This window comes from Vulpes vulpes, chromosome 8 (genome assembly GCF_048418805.1).
Source record: "Vulpes vulpes isolate BD-2025 chromosome 8, VulVul3, whole genome shotgun sequence".
Taxonomy (NCBI): domain Eukaryota; kingdom Metazoa; phylum Chordata; class Mammalia; order Carnivora; family Canidae; genus Vulpes; species Vulpes vulpes.
The window spans coordinates 153,558-167,025 of NC_132787.1; the positions used below are offsets into that span (position 1 = coordinate 153,558).

General features: G+C 41.2%; 1 protein-coding gene across 1 annotated transcript; it reads right to left on the reverse strand.

The window, feature by feature from the left end:
- Positions 1-11,015: 11,015 nt before the first annotated feature.
- Positions 11,016-11,963, reverse strand: LOC112911279 (olfactory receptor 10A7). The gene has a single exon (XM_025987740.1). The coding sequence runs from the start codon at positions 11,961-11,963 to the stop codon at positions 11,016-11,018; it is 948 nt and encodes a 315-aa protein (XP_025843525.1).
- Between the last annotated feature and the right edge of the window lie 1,505 nt (positions 11,964-13,468).

A 13,468-nucleotide genomic window follows, 5' to 3' on the forward strand; every position in this document is an offset into this window, starting at 1 on the left:
GTGACCACAGTGAAAACATGGACGCCACAGCTTAATCTTGCACTACCAGTACTAGACTCTGGGGATGGCCACCGCCACTGCAGTCTCCTCTGCCCCTGGACACCGGGAATCACTGGCTCCTGTGAACCCCACTGTCCCCATTTCTTTGCATCCTTAAATCAATATTTAAAATCTGATTAGTTGAGCTTAGCTTACAAATTTGCAAACGAGCTCTAAGGGAGTCTGGTAAAATATATATCCGGACTTCACTTCTCCATGGGAAATGGTTTTTGCCTTCTCTAAGACTCAAAATGAGGAGTCCAGAGGCTAAGTGGTCAGTAAATCATCACTGCTCCCTCCTTTCCGAATATACTGAATTGTAGTAGCACAATGAAAACTCACATGACTTTGCCACAAGCCTGTGGCACAGATGATGGTTCATGGGGAGTAAATAGTTACTGATTATTGGATCCGGAATTCAAAATTGTGATTATCTGACTACCAAGTATGTAAGTTTCATTCCATAATGAATCAGCATTTTAAGTATATTTTATCCTCTCTACAACCTAAATATCACGCACTCACTATCAATATTATTTTATAAGAGTTTATAAATGTGAATGTATGGTCATTTTATAGCATTGATTTTAACAATTGAGAATTTTGCTTTGTCACCTCATTATATAATTGTATTTTTACTAATTGCTCTTAAGTTTTGTCTCCTAACCAAAATAAAAGTCTCTTGGGGCAGTGTTACTTCCTGCATGTTAAATATAAATATAAACCAATGCTACACATTGGATTGGATTCACTAATTTGACTTGACTGCCATTGAAATAGAGCAAAGATAGGCTTTTTAAGCTACATTGAAATGTCAACCATGTTGACTGCTCTTCTTACCTCAGCTCTCATACATGTGACAGGATTGGATAATATGTAAAGAAACTGATCTAACCAATTCTTATCTTAGGGATACCAGGGTTGGCCTTTGAAGATATCCTCTGACACTTAAACTTACAGATATTTGGAGGACATACAACCAGAAATGCTTCTAAATAACAATAGAGGCACATATAGGGCAGTGATTTGTGGAATTGTAAACTTAAGATAAACTCCTTACAGAATGTTTTTTGCACGATAACTGAAAAAAATCAATCATATCATCATTAAAAAAGTGATGAAAATATTTGTCCATAGAAAATTCTGGAATTGCTGTTAAGTGATGAAAAATCTTAGCATTTTTGTGTGTGAACAACTCATCCAACGTGTCTTTTTTTTTAATTAATTTTTATTGGTGTTCAATTTACCAACATACAGAAAAACACCCAGTGCTCATCCCGTCAAGTGTCCACCTCAGTGCCCGTCACCCATTCCCCTCCAACACCCGCCCTCCTCCCCTTCCACCACCCCTAGTTCGTTTCCCAGAGGTAGGAGTCTTTATGTTCTGTCTCTCTTTCTGATATTTCCTACCCATTTCTTTTCCCTTCCTTTATATTCCCTTTCACTATTATTTATATTCCCCAAATGAATGAGAACATACACTGTTTGTCCTTCTCCGATTGACTTATTTCACTCAGCATAATACCCTCCAGTTCCATCCATGTTGAAGCAAATGGTGGGTATTTGTCATTTCTAATTGCTGAGTAATATTCCATTATATACATAAACCACATCTTCTTTATCCATTCATCTTTCGATGGACACCGAGGCTCCTTCCACAGTTTGGCTATTGTGGCCATTGCTGATGGAAACATCGGAGTGCAGGTGTCCCGACGTTTCATTGCATCTGAATCTTTGGGGTAGATCCCCAACAGTGCAATTGCTGGGTCGTAGGGCAGGTCTATTTTTAACTCTTTGAGGAACCTCCACACAGTTTTCCAGAGTGGCTGCACCAGTTCACATTCCCACCAACAGTGCAAGAGGGTTCCCTTTTCTCCGCATACTCTCCAACATTTGTTGTTTCCTGCCTTGTTAATTTTCCCCATTCTCACTGGTGTGAGGTGGTATCTCATTGTGGTTTTGATTTGTATTTCCCTGATGGCAAGTGATGCAGAGCATTTTCTCATGTGCATGTTGGCCATGTCCATGTCTTCCTCTGTGAGATTTCTCTTCATGTCTTTTGCCCATTTCATGATTGGATTGTTTGTTTCTTTGGTGTTGAGTTTAATAAGTTCTTTATAGATTTTGGAAACTAGCCCTTTATCTGATATGTCATTTGCAAATATCTTCTCCCATTCTGTAGGTTGTCTTTTAGTTTTGTTGACTGTATCCTTGGCTGTGCAAAAGCTTCTTATCTTGATGAAGTCCCAATAGTTCATTTTTGCTTTTGTTTCTTTTGCCTTCGTGGATGTATCTTGTAAGAAGTTACTGTGGCCGAGTTCAAAAAGGGTGTTGCCTGTGTTCTCTTCTATGATTTTGATGGACTCTTGTCTCACATTTAGATCTTTCATCCATTTTGAGTTTATCTTTGTGTATGGTGAAAGAGAGTGGTCCAGTTTCATTCTTCTGCATGTGGATGTCCAATTTTCCCAGCACCATTTATTGAAGAGACTGTCTTTCTTCCAATGGATAGTCTTTCCTCCTTTATCGAATATTAGATGACCATACATTTCAGGATCCACTTCTGGGTTCTCTATTCTGTTCCATTGATCTATGTGTCTGTTTTTGTGCCAGCACCACACTGTCTTGATGACCATAGCTTTGTAGTACAGCCTGAAATCTGGCATTGTGATGCCCCCAGATATGGTTTTCTTTTTTAAAATTCCCCTTGCTATTCGGGGTCTTTTCTGATTCCACACAAATCTTAAAATAATTTGTTCTAACTCTCTGAAGAAAGTCCATGGTATTTTGATAGGGATTGCATTAAACGTGTAAATTGCCCTGGGTAACATTGACATTTTTACAATATTAATTCTGCCAATCCATGAGAATGGAATATTTTTCCATCTCTTTGTGTCTTCCTCAATTTCTTTCAGAAGTGTTCTATAGTTTTTAGGGTATAGATCTTTTACCTCTTTGGTTAGGTTTATTCCTAGGTATCTTATGCTTTTGGGTGCAATTGTAAATGGGATTGACTCCTTTTTTTTTTTTTATGATAGTCACAGAGAGAGAGAGAGGCAGAGACACAGGCGGAGGGAGAAGCAGGCTCCATGCACCGGGAGCCCGATGTGGGATTCGATCCCGGGTCTCCAGGATCGCGCCCTGGGCCAAAGGCAGGCGCCAAACCACTGCGCCACCCAGGGATCCTGGGATTGACTCCTTAATTTCTCTTTCTTCAGTCTCATTGTTAGTGTATAGAAATGCCATTGATTTCTGGGCATTGATTTTGTATCCTGCCACGCTACCAAATTGCTATATGAGTTCTAGCAATCTTGGGGTGGAGGCTTTTGGGTTTTCTCTGTAGAGTATCATGTCATCGGCGAAGAGGGAGAGTTTGACTTCTTCTTTGCCAATTTGAATGCCTTTAATGTCTTTTTGTTGTCTGATTGCTGAGGCGAGGACTTCCAGAACTATGTTGAACAGCAGTGGTGAGAGTGGACATCACTGTCTTGTTCCTGATCTTAGGGCAAAGGCTCCCGGTGCTTCCCCATTGAGAATGATATTTGCTGTGGGCTTTTCGTAAATGGCTTTTAAGATGTCGAGGAAAGTTCCCTCTATCCCAACACTCTGAAGGGTTTTGATCAGGAATGGATGCTGGATTTTGTCAAATGCTTTCTCTGCATCTAATGAGAGGATCATATGGTTCTTGGTTTTTCTCTTGCTGATATGATGAATCACATTGATGGTTTTACGAGTGTTGAACCAGCCTTGTGTCCCAGGGATAAATCCTACTTGGTCATGGTGAATAATTTTCTTAATGTGTTGTTGGATCCTATTGGCTAGTATCTTGTTGAGAATTTTTGCATCCATGTTCATCAGGGATATTGGTCTGTAATTCTCCTTTTTGGTGGGGTCTTTGTCTGGTTACGGAATTAAGGTGATGCTGGCCTCATAGAACGAATTTGGAAGTACTCCATCTCTTTCTATCTTTCCAAACAGCTTTAGTAGAATAGGTATGATTTCTTCTTTAAACGTTTGATAGAATTCCCCTGGGAAGCCATCTGGCCCTGGACTCTTGTGTCTTGGGAGGTGTTTGATGACTGCTTCAATTTCCTCCCTGGTTATTGGCCTGTTCAGGTTTTCTATTTCTTCCTGTTCCAGTTTTGGTAGTTTGTGGCTTTCCAGGAATGCGTCCATTTCTTCTAGATTTCCTAATTTATTGGCGTACAACTGTTCATAATATGTTTTTAAAATCGTTTGTATTTCCTTGGTGTTGGTAGTGATCTCTCCTTTCTCATTCATGATTTTATTAATTTGAGTCTTCTCTCTCTTCTTTTTAATAAGGTTGGCTAATGGTTTATCTATCTTATTAATTCTTTCAAAGAACCAACTCCTGGTTCTGTTGATCTGTTCCACAGTTCTTTTGGTCTCGATATCATTTAGTTCTGCTCGAATTTTAATTAACTGTCTTCTTCTGCTGGGGGTGGGGTCTATTTGTTGCTTTTTCTCTAGTTCCTTTATGTGTAAGGTGAGCTTTTGAATTTGAGTTCTTTCCAGTTTTTGAATGGATGCTTGTATTGCGATGTATTTCTCCCTCAGGACTGCTTTTGCTGCATCCCAAAGATTTTGAACGGTAGTATCTTCATTCTCATTAGTTTCCATGAATCTTTTTAATTCTTCCTTAATTTCCTGGTCGACCTTTTCATATTTTAGCAGGATGGTCCTTAACCACCACGTGTTTGTGGTCCTTCCAAACTTCTTGTTGTGATTAAGTTCTAATTTCAAGGCATTATGGTCTGAGAATATACAGGGGACTATCCCGATCTTTTGGTATCGGTTCAGACCCGATTTGTGACCCAGTATGTGGTCTATTCTGGAGAAAGTTCCATGTGCACTTGAGAAGAATGTGTATTCAGTTGAGTTTGGATGTAAAGTTCTGTAGATATCTGTGAAATCCATCTGGTCCAGTGTATCATTTAAAGCTCTCGTTTCTTTGGATATGTTGTGCTTAGAAGACCTATCTAGTATAGAGAGAGCTAGATTGAAGTCACCAAGTATAAGTGTATTATTATCAAAGTATTTCTTCAGTTGGTTATTAATTGGTTTAAATATTTGGCAGCTCCCACATTCGGGGCATATATATTGAGGATTGTTAAGTCCTCTTGTTGGATAGATCCTTTGAGTATGAGATAGTGTCCCTCTTCATCTCTCACTATAGTCTTCGGGGTAAATTTTAATTTATCTGATATAAGGATGGCAACCCCTGCTTTGTTTTGAGGACCATTTCAATGGTAAATGGTTCTCCAACCTTTTATTTTCAGGCTGTAGGTGTCCTTCTGTCTAAAATGACTCTCTTGTAGACAGCAAATAGATGGGTCCTGCTTTTTTATCCAGTCTGAAACCCTGCGCCTTTTGATGGGGTCATTAAGCCCGTTCACGTTCAGAGTTACTATTGAGAGATATGAGTTTAGTGTCATCATATCTATTCAGTCCTTGTTTTTGTGGATTGTTCCACTGAACTTCTTCTTTAAGGGGAATTTTAAGAGTCCCCCTTAAAATTTCTTGCAGAGCTGGTTTGGAGGTTACATATTCTTTCAGTTCCTGCCTGTCTTGGAAGCTCTTTATCTCTCCTTCTATTCTGAATGAGAGCCTTGCTGGATAAAGTATTCTTGGTTGCATGTTCTTTTCATTTAGGACCCTGAATATATCCTGCCAGCCCTTTCTGCCCTCCAGGTCTCTGTGGAGAGGTCTGCTGTTACCCTAATATTCCTCCCCATAAAAGTCAGGGACTTTTTTTCTCTTGCTGCTTTAAGGATCTTCTCCTTATCTTTGGAATTTGCAAGCTTCACTATTAAATGTCGAGGTGTTGAACGGTTTTTGTTGATTTTAGGTGGGGATCTCTCTATTTCCTGGATCTGAATGCCTGTTTCCCTTCCCAGATTCGGAAAGTTTTCAGCTAGGATTTGTTCAAATACATATTCTGGCCCTCTGTCCCTTTTGGTGCCCTCAGGAACCCCAATTAAACGTAGGTTTTTCTTCCTCAGGCTGTCATTTATTTCCCTTAATCTATCCTCATGGTCTTTTAATTGCCTGTCTCTTTTTTCCTCAGTTTCCCTCTTTGCCATCAACTTGTCTTCTATGTCACTCACTCGTTCTTCCACCTCGTTAAGCCTCGTCGTTAGGACTTCTAGCTTGGATTGCATCTCATTTAATTGATTTTTAATTTCTGCCTGATTGGATCTAAATTCTGCAGTCATGAAGTCTCTTGAGTCCTTTATGCTTTTTTCTAGAGCCACCAGTAGCTGTATAATAGTGCTTCTGAATTGGCTTTCTGACATTGAATTGTAATCCAGATTTTGTAACTCTGTGGGAGAGAGGGCTGTTTCTGATTCTTTTTTTTGAGGTGAGGTTTTCCTTCTAGTCATTTTGCTCAGTGCAGAGTGGCCAAAACCAAGTTGTACTGGGAAAAGGAGAAAAAGAGAGAGAAGGAAAGAAAAGAGAAAAAGAAAAAAGAGAAAGAAGAAAAAAAAGGGGAAAAAGAGAAGAAAAAGAGAAAGAAAAAGAAAGGAGAAAGAAAAAAGAAAAAAAGGGGGGTGGGGTGGGGGAAGCAATCAGAAATCAAGAAGAAAGAAAGAAAAAAAAGCACAAAACAAAACAAAAACAAAAAAAAACAAAAAACAAAAAAAACAAAAACAAACAAAAAAAAAACACGGGGGAGTATCTTCCGATTCTGTGTACTTTAAGTCCCTTGACTTCCCCTGGAACTGGTCCGTGTCGCTGGTCTTCTGGGGGAGGGGCCTGCTGTGCTGATTCTCAGGTGTTAGCACTTGGGGGAGCTGCTCTGCCCCTGCCTGGTGCAGGGCTCGGTGGGGGTTGTTCACCCCGTGAGGCCCCGGGAGGAAGCCACAGTGGCGGGGGCAGCTCTGGGACCCTGGAGTCAGCTCCCGCAGTAGCTCCGGGGCTCTCCGTCTGCAGGGCCTGGGGGCTCCCGGGGCGGGGCCGCTGATCTGCTCAGTTCCAGGCAGGAGCGTCCTCGCTGTCCTGGGCCCTCCCGGCCTCTGCCTGTCCCGGGGGGAGGCCGGATCCTGGGCTGTGTCCCGGCGCCCTGTGCTCCGCGACCTGCGCTGTTGGATTCGCGCTCCCGCCCCGCAGCCCCCTCCGCGGAGCCGCCGCCCGAGCCCCTCCGAGCTGTTCCCGGAGCCGCGCCGCCCCCTCCGCGGAGCTTCTTCCTCCGCCCGAGCCGCCGCTGCCGAGCTGTTCCCGGAGCCGCGCAGCCCCCTCCGCGGAGCCGCCGCCCGAGCCCCTCCGAGCTGCTCCGGGTCCCGCCGAGCGCTGCAGCCCTTAGGGAGCTCCGCGTCTCCCCAGGGCGCAGGTGCCTGTTAGTGTCCCCGGGAGCCCGAGGGCATCCCCGCCCTCCTGGGTCCTGCTCCAGCTCCCTGCGGGCCCCTTTCCCCCGGGAAGGTCGGTGCAGCTCCTGCTCCTCCGGGACGGGGCTCTCCTGTCCTGGGGACACTCCCCCGGCCTCAGCCCGGCTCCTCGCGGGGCCCCTCCCCCTCGGAGGCCTTTTGTTCCTTTATTTCTTTTTTCCCGTCTTCCCACCTTGATAGAAGCGCGAACTCTTCTCACTGGAGCGTTCCAGCTGGTCTCTCTTTAAACCTCAGGCCGAATTCGTAGATTTTCAGGATGGTTGGAAGGTTTTCTAGGTAATTTGTTGAGGACAAGTGACTTGGGGACCCTGCTCTTCCGCCGTCTTGCCCCTCCCCCCCAATGTGTCTTTTTAATCATCTCTCCAGATATAATAATGACTCCATTAATTAGCTTTTGGAATTCTAACAAAAAAATCAATTTGTAAATTAAGGATGACAGGCTTAAAAAGTCTCCTCAAGGCTTTTGTGGCTCTGTGGCTTATATTAATTTAAATAAAACTGTATTTTTTAAATACAGTTTATTCATTTATTTATTAAATAATAACTGTATTTTAAATTCCCTGCAAAAAGCCATGGGATATAAATCATACAAAATATGCAATAAGTGAATGCCTTATAAAAATTTTTGCTTACATCTTACAAGAAGAAATTAATTTTACTTTTCACTCAAAACATAATACATGCATAACTAAAACATACTTTTTCATATGTGGGATCCAATTTATATTTTCTCTCTCTTTTTTTAAAGGTTTTATTTATTTATTCATGAAAGACAGAGAGAGAGACAGGGGGAGAAGCAGGCTCCATGCAGGGGCCTGATGTGGGACTCGATCCCGGACCCCGAGATCACAGCCTGAGTCAAAGGCAGATGCTCAACTGCTGAGCCCCCAGATGTCCCTATATTTTCTCTTATTCTAACAATAATACTGTGAGACACTCAGATAGGGTTTACTATGTATCAGATGCTCCCATAAACTCTTTCCATAAATTGTTATGTTAATCTATTCTTGATTTTATTATGCTAGCTTATTATACACATACATATACACTACTAAACTGATTTTATAATCTCACAGTCTACTCATGAGTCACATTCGAATAGTAAGAAACCAGGGGTACCTGAGTGGCTCAGTCAGTCAAGTGTCTACTCTTGATTTTGGCTCAGGTCATGATCTGAGTGTTGTGGGATCAAGGCCGGTGGCATGGTGACCTGCGAGTGAGCTCCACTCTTAGTGGGGAATCTTCTTGAGATTCTCTCCCTCTCCCTCTACCCCTCCCACTGCACTATATTGCTCTCAAATAAATGAATATTTTTTTAAAAAAGAAAACTATTGCAACAGTCTTACCAGATGATCACTGAACTTAGCAACATTAATTTGGAGTATGTGAGTTAGGTTTAAACAATTAAAAGGCCACTGAAGGAGAAAGATTTAAAGGAACCGACATTCCTTATCCCAAACTCCCATTATACTCAGTGGATACATACCACTGGAAATTACAATTAAATTAAAAGTCATCACAAGTTGCAAATTTGTGATGATTTAAAATTTTTCTGGGATACTGAACAAGAATGATAAAGGGTAGTTTCTGCTTAAAGAAAAATCTGTACAATTAAGAAGAGCATTGGCTAATGAAGACTTAGAGCAACAGATAGTATCAGGCATAAATTGCATATTCAAAGCCAATATATCTTTATGAGTGTGGAAATATGAAATTTTCCCAAATTACATTTGACTCGGTTACCTTTTGTCTTTTAGTTGAATTAAGGTATTTATGGCCTTAAAGGCAAAATTCCCACATATAAGTGGTGTTTTATCAGGATGAAAATATCCTGGAGATTTTTAAGAAGTCAATATTTGAATGTCAAATGCAGAAAGGTCTGAATTTGAATTTTTGTGGTTACCTCTCAATAACTTTTTGCCCTGTAAAGATACTTAAACTTTCTGGTCCTAATTCATCTTCTATGAAAAATAAATGTATAATAGGATCTACCTGTTGGGTTGTTGCAAGGGCATTTATGAAAAACTGTGCCTTGTTAGATCACGTTGGTTATTATTATCACTACTCTTGCTTTCATTATAGTGGCAAGCAAGTATCTCTTGTTTAAATTCTAAGAAGTAATAGCTAATTAATAAAAATTAATAGAGGAGCCTGAGTGGCTCAGTCAGTTGAGTGTAGGACTCTTGGTTTTTGCTCAAGTCATAATCTCAGGGTCATGCGATTGAGCCCTGTGTTGGGCTCTGTGCTCAACGTGGAGTCTGTTTGAGATTCTCTCTCCCTCACTCTTCCCCCCATTCTCTCTCTCAAATAATACTAAAAAAAAAATAAAATAAAAATTAATAGATGATTAAGCCAATAACCAAAGAAGTCCAGAACCATGTCATCAAATAGTTAATATGAAGGTAATCTTATTATATAACCTCATTTAAAACAGCAACCCAGGGGATCCCTGGGTGGCGCAGCGGTTTGGTGCCTGCCTTTGGCCCAGGGCGCGATCCTGGAGACCCGGGATCGTATCCCACGTTGGGCTTCCGGTGCATGGAGCCTGCTTCTCCCTCTGCCTGTGTCTCTGCCTCTCTCTCTCTCTCCCTGTGTGACTATCATAAATAAATAAAAATTAAAAAAAAAAACAAACAGCAACCCATATAAAGAATCTGCACCATGAATTCTTGGCAACTACAAGTCTCCACTTTTCAATACATCTTTTAAAAAGTTACTTAAGTGATCCCTGGGTGGCTCAATGGTTTGGCGCCTGCCTTTGGCCTAGGGTGCAATCCTGGCGTCTCGGGATCGAGTCCCACATTGGGCTCCTTGCATGGAGCCTGCTTCTCCCTCTGCCTGTGTCTCTGCCTCTCTCTCTCTCTCTCTGTGTGTCTATCATGAAAGAATAAATAAATAAATAAATAAATAAATAAATAAATAAATAAATCTTTAAAAAAATAAAAAATAAATAAAAAGTTAATACACATTACAAGATTATATTTGCATCATATTGCAGAATATATAGGGGCTTGTGGCTGAATATTTTCATTTATGCTTCATAACTTTTCTATTCTTCTCTGTACCCCACAAAGCTGACCTCCATCTACTTCTTTGACAGCAATTCTTGCCCTCTCTCTCAGATTTGGTTTGATGAAGTACAGGCATCAGCAGATTCAGGCGACTCAGAATAAATTAAGGCTGGGGTGGCTGCCTTCTTCTACTAAAGAACAGAGCCCCTGTTGGGTGGCTTTTACTTATAGTTGTAGCATCGTCCAGGTTCCAGGTCTTACTTCTTCCCCTTGCCTCTTCAGATCAAGAATGTGGAATTTCCGTCATATGAGCTGTGAGATAATTATCTATCTTTGCCCCCCAACTCCCCAATTCATAAACACCCCCCTCATAAAGATTGTCTCAATTATCCTAAGAATACCATCTATGTTTTGCTGGGACTCTGACTGATACCCTGAGATCCACTCCTCACAGTAAGAGCCACTAAAAAACTCAGAGCAAGTCTTTCACTCCTTTTAAGCTTTTGTCTGTGGGTTCTGTTGCCCCTACTTTGTATAGAAACATTCTATGCAAAAGAAGTCAAAATGCATCTAACTTCAAGACTTTTCGGGTAACTGTCCTCTTGACTGCCCCCTTCACTTCATTGTTCCTTAGGCTGTAGATGATGGGGTTTAACATAGGAGTGATGACAGTGTAGGACAATGACACTAGCTTCTTGCTCTCTGGGGACTGGTTGGATTTGGGTCGCAGGTAGGTCAAGCTGGCTGTTCCATAGAAAAGGGATACCACAATGAGGTGTGATGAACAAGTGGAGAATGCCTTCTGACGACCGGTAGCAGAGGGCATCTTCAGGATGGTTATGATAATGCGGGTGTAGGAGACCAAAATGAGGGAAAAGGGAAACATGATAAACAGTAGTGTGGAAGCAAGTGCTTGCATTTCATACATGGTTGTATCTTGAGTGACTAGTTTCAGCACTGGGGGACCATCACAAAAAAAGTGGTCTATGGTATTTGGTCCACAGAAAGGAAGGGCCATCAACCAAGCTGTTTGTAGCATAGAGACAGGAACCCCAGACATCCAAGAGCCGACAGCCATCCATAAACATAGGGACCTATTCATTATGACTGAATAACGGAGAGGGTTACCAATGGCCACAAAGCGATCATATGCCATCATAGACAGGAGAAAACATTCGGAGCTGCCAAAGAAAAAGAAAAAGTACATCTGGATACCACAGCCCACAAAAGAGATGATCTTCCTTAGGGACACTAGATCCACCAGCATCTTCGGCACCATGACCAAGGTAAAACAGACTTCAAGAAATGATAGGTTTCGGAGAAAGAAGTACATGGGTGTTTGAAGAGCAGGATCCACACTGGTAACTGTGATGATAAGGAAATTGCCCAACAAAGTGACTGTATAGATGATGAGGAACAAAATAAAGAGGGAAACTTGCATCTCAGGGTTATTTGTAAAACCGAGAAGAACAAATTCAGTGACTCTGGTGTGATTTTCACAAATCATATTTTAGAATCGTTTCCCTGTAAGAATAAAAGTATGTGCATCAAAAGATACCATTTAAATATAGAAACAACTTCAAAAATATCAATAAAGGCCATTAAGTGTGTCTCTGTGCTCATGTGTCTCACCATTCTATTTCTCTGAAGCAGAAAGAATGTGTAAAATAAGATACAATTAAGGAAAAAATATTTTGCATGAATCTTACTAATGCTTATCACCTAGGTGTGGTTTTTGTCTGGTCAGTGGTCATAGCGTGCAGCTCATATTTTTCATCAGAGACATGCTATTATCATTAAGTAGAAGTAGCTTAGATAGGTCATCATTATGATAGAATCATCTACCACTTTTTAAAAAATATGAAGTAAGTCCAAGGTACAAAGAGATAAATTATGGGCTAGTTTTATTTTTCTAGTCTTTTATAATATTAACGACACGTTTCTCCTGAATGGAGTGTGTTCCACATCATCATTCACTATGTACATACACATACACCTGCATATACATATATGAGATCAGTAAATAAACAGAAGTAAAAAATAAATATAACATATACTTTTGATTTTGCTGCTTTTCTGTAATTGTCCTGGGACTGGTAATTTATGTGATTTAAAATTTTTTAAATTTTATTTAAAATCAATTAACATTTAATGTATTATTAGTTTCAGAGGTACAGTGATTCATCAGTTGTATGTGATTTTTGATATTGTCTCTTGAATCATAATTTGACTTCACTGGGCCCCTATTTCTTATTATGCACATAGTAGAGTCATATTATTCGAGTTGTGGGAAGCAGAATTATTTTGATGGATGGGAATGGAAATGAGTGTTGGAAGGAAGACTTCTGTATTGAACGTCATAATCACTGAGTAGTAAAAAAACCCCACCATATTCTGACTGAATATGGTATTCAATAGAGAAGTCCTCCTTCCAACACTCATTGCAGTCCTCATCCGTCAAAACAGTCCTGCCTCCCACTGAGCTGTGACTTTGATCAATCATCATTTACCAAGTAATGATGGAGTGCAGGATGTTGGACATGGTTCAGCAAAAGACCACAAGGGAAAGCAAAATAGAATTTATTACTCGCTGGATGTGGAGGAGAACACAGCCCGCTCAAGACCACATGGGGAAGTCAACACGCAGGGCAGGCAGAGGGACTGGAACAGGGGCTGACGGCACATGCTTTTATTAGGGCTCAAGGGTGGAGTACTTCGGAGTTCCCTGGCTGATGCCAGATTGGTCAATTTAAGCCAAAAAGAACAGGATTTCTATATGCTTCCCCGTAGTTTTAGCTAAGGGTGTAGAAGAAGGACCTGGAAGATAAGGGAGCCTATTATTCATCACAAGGCCCATGGGGGGTGGTGTTTGTAGCCAGAACTTACATTTACTTGTGACTCTATGGGCTGTAGTCCAGGACGTACACTTGAAGGAAGGGTTAATGTTGGCTCAAGGTCTCTCAGGCATCGTGGCTACCGCAGATGGATGCCGAGTCAGCAGCTTTATGAAGT

What these genes read in the sequence shown, in the direction of transcription:
- LOC112911279 (XM_025987740.1), bottom strand. Translation starts at nt 11,963, where the DNA reads ATGATTTGTGAAAATCACACCAGAGTCACTGAATTTGTTCTTCTCGGT.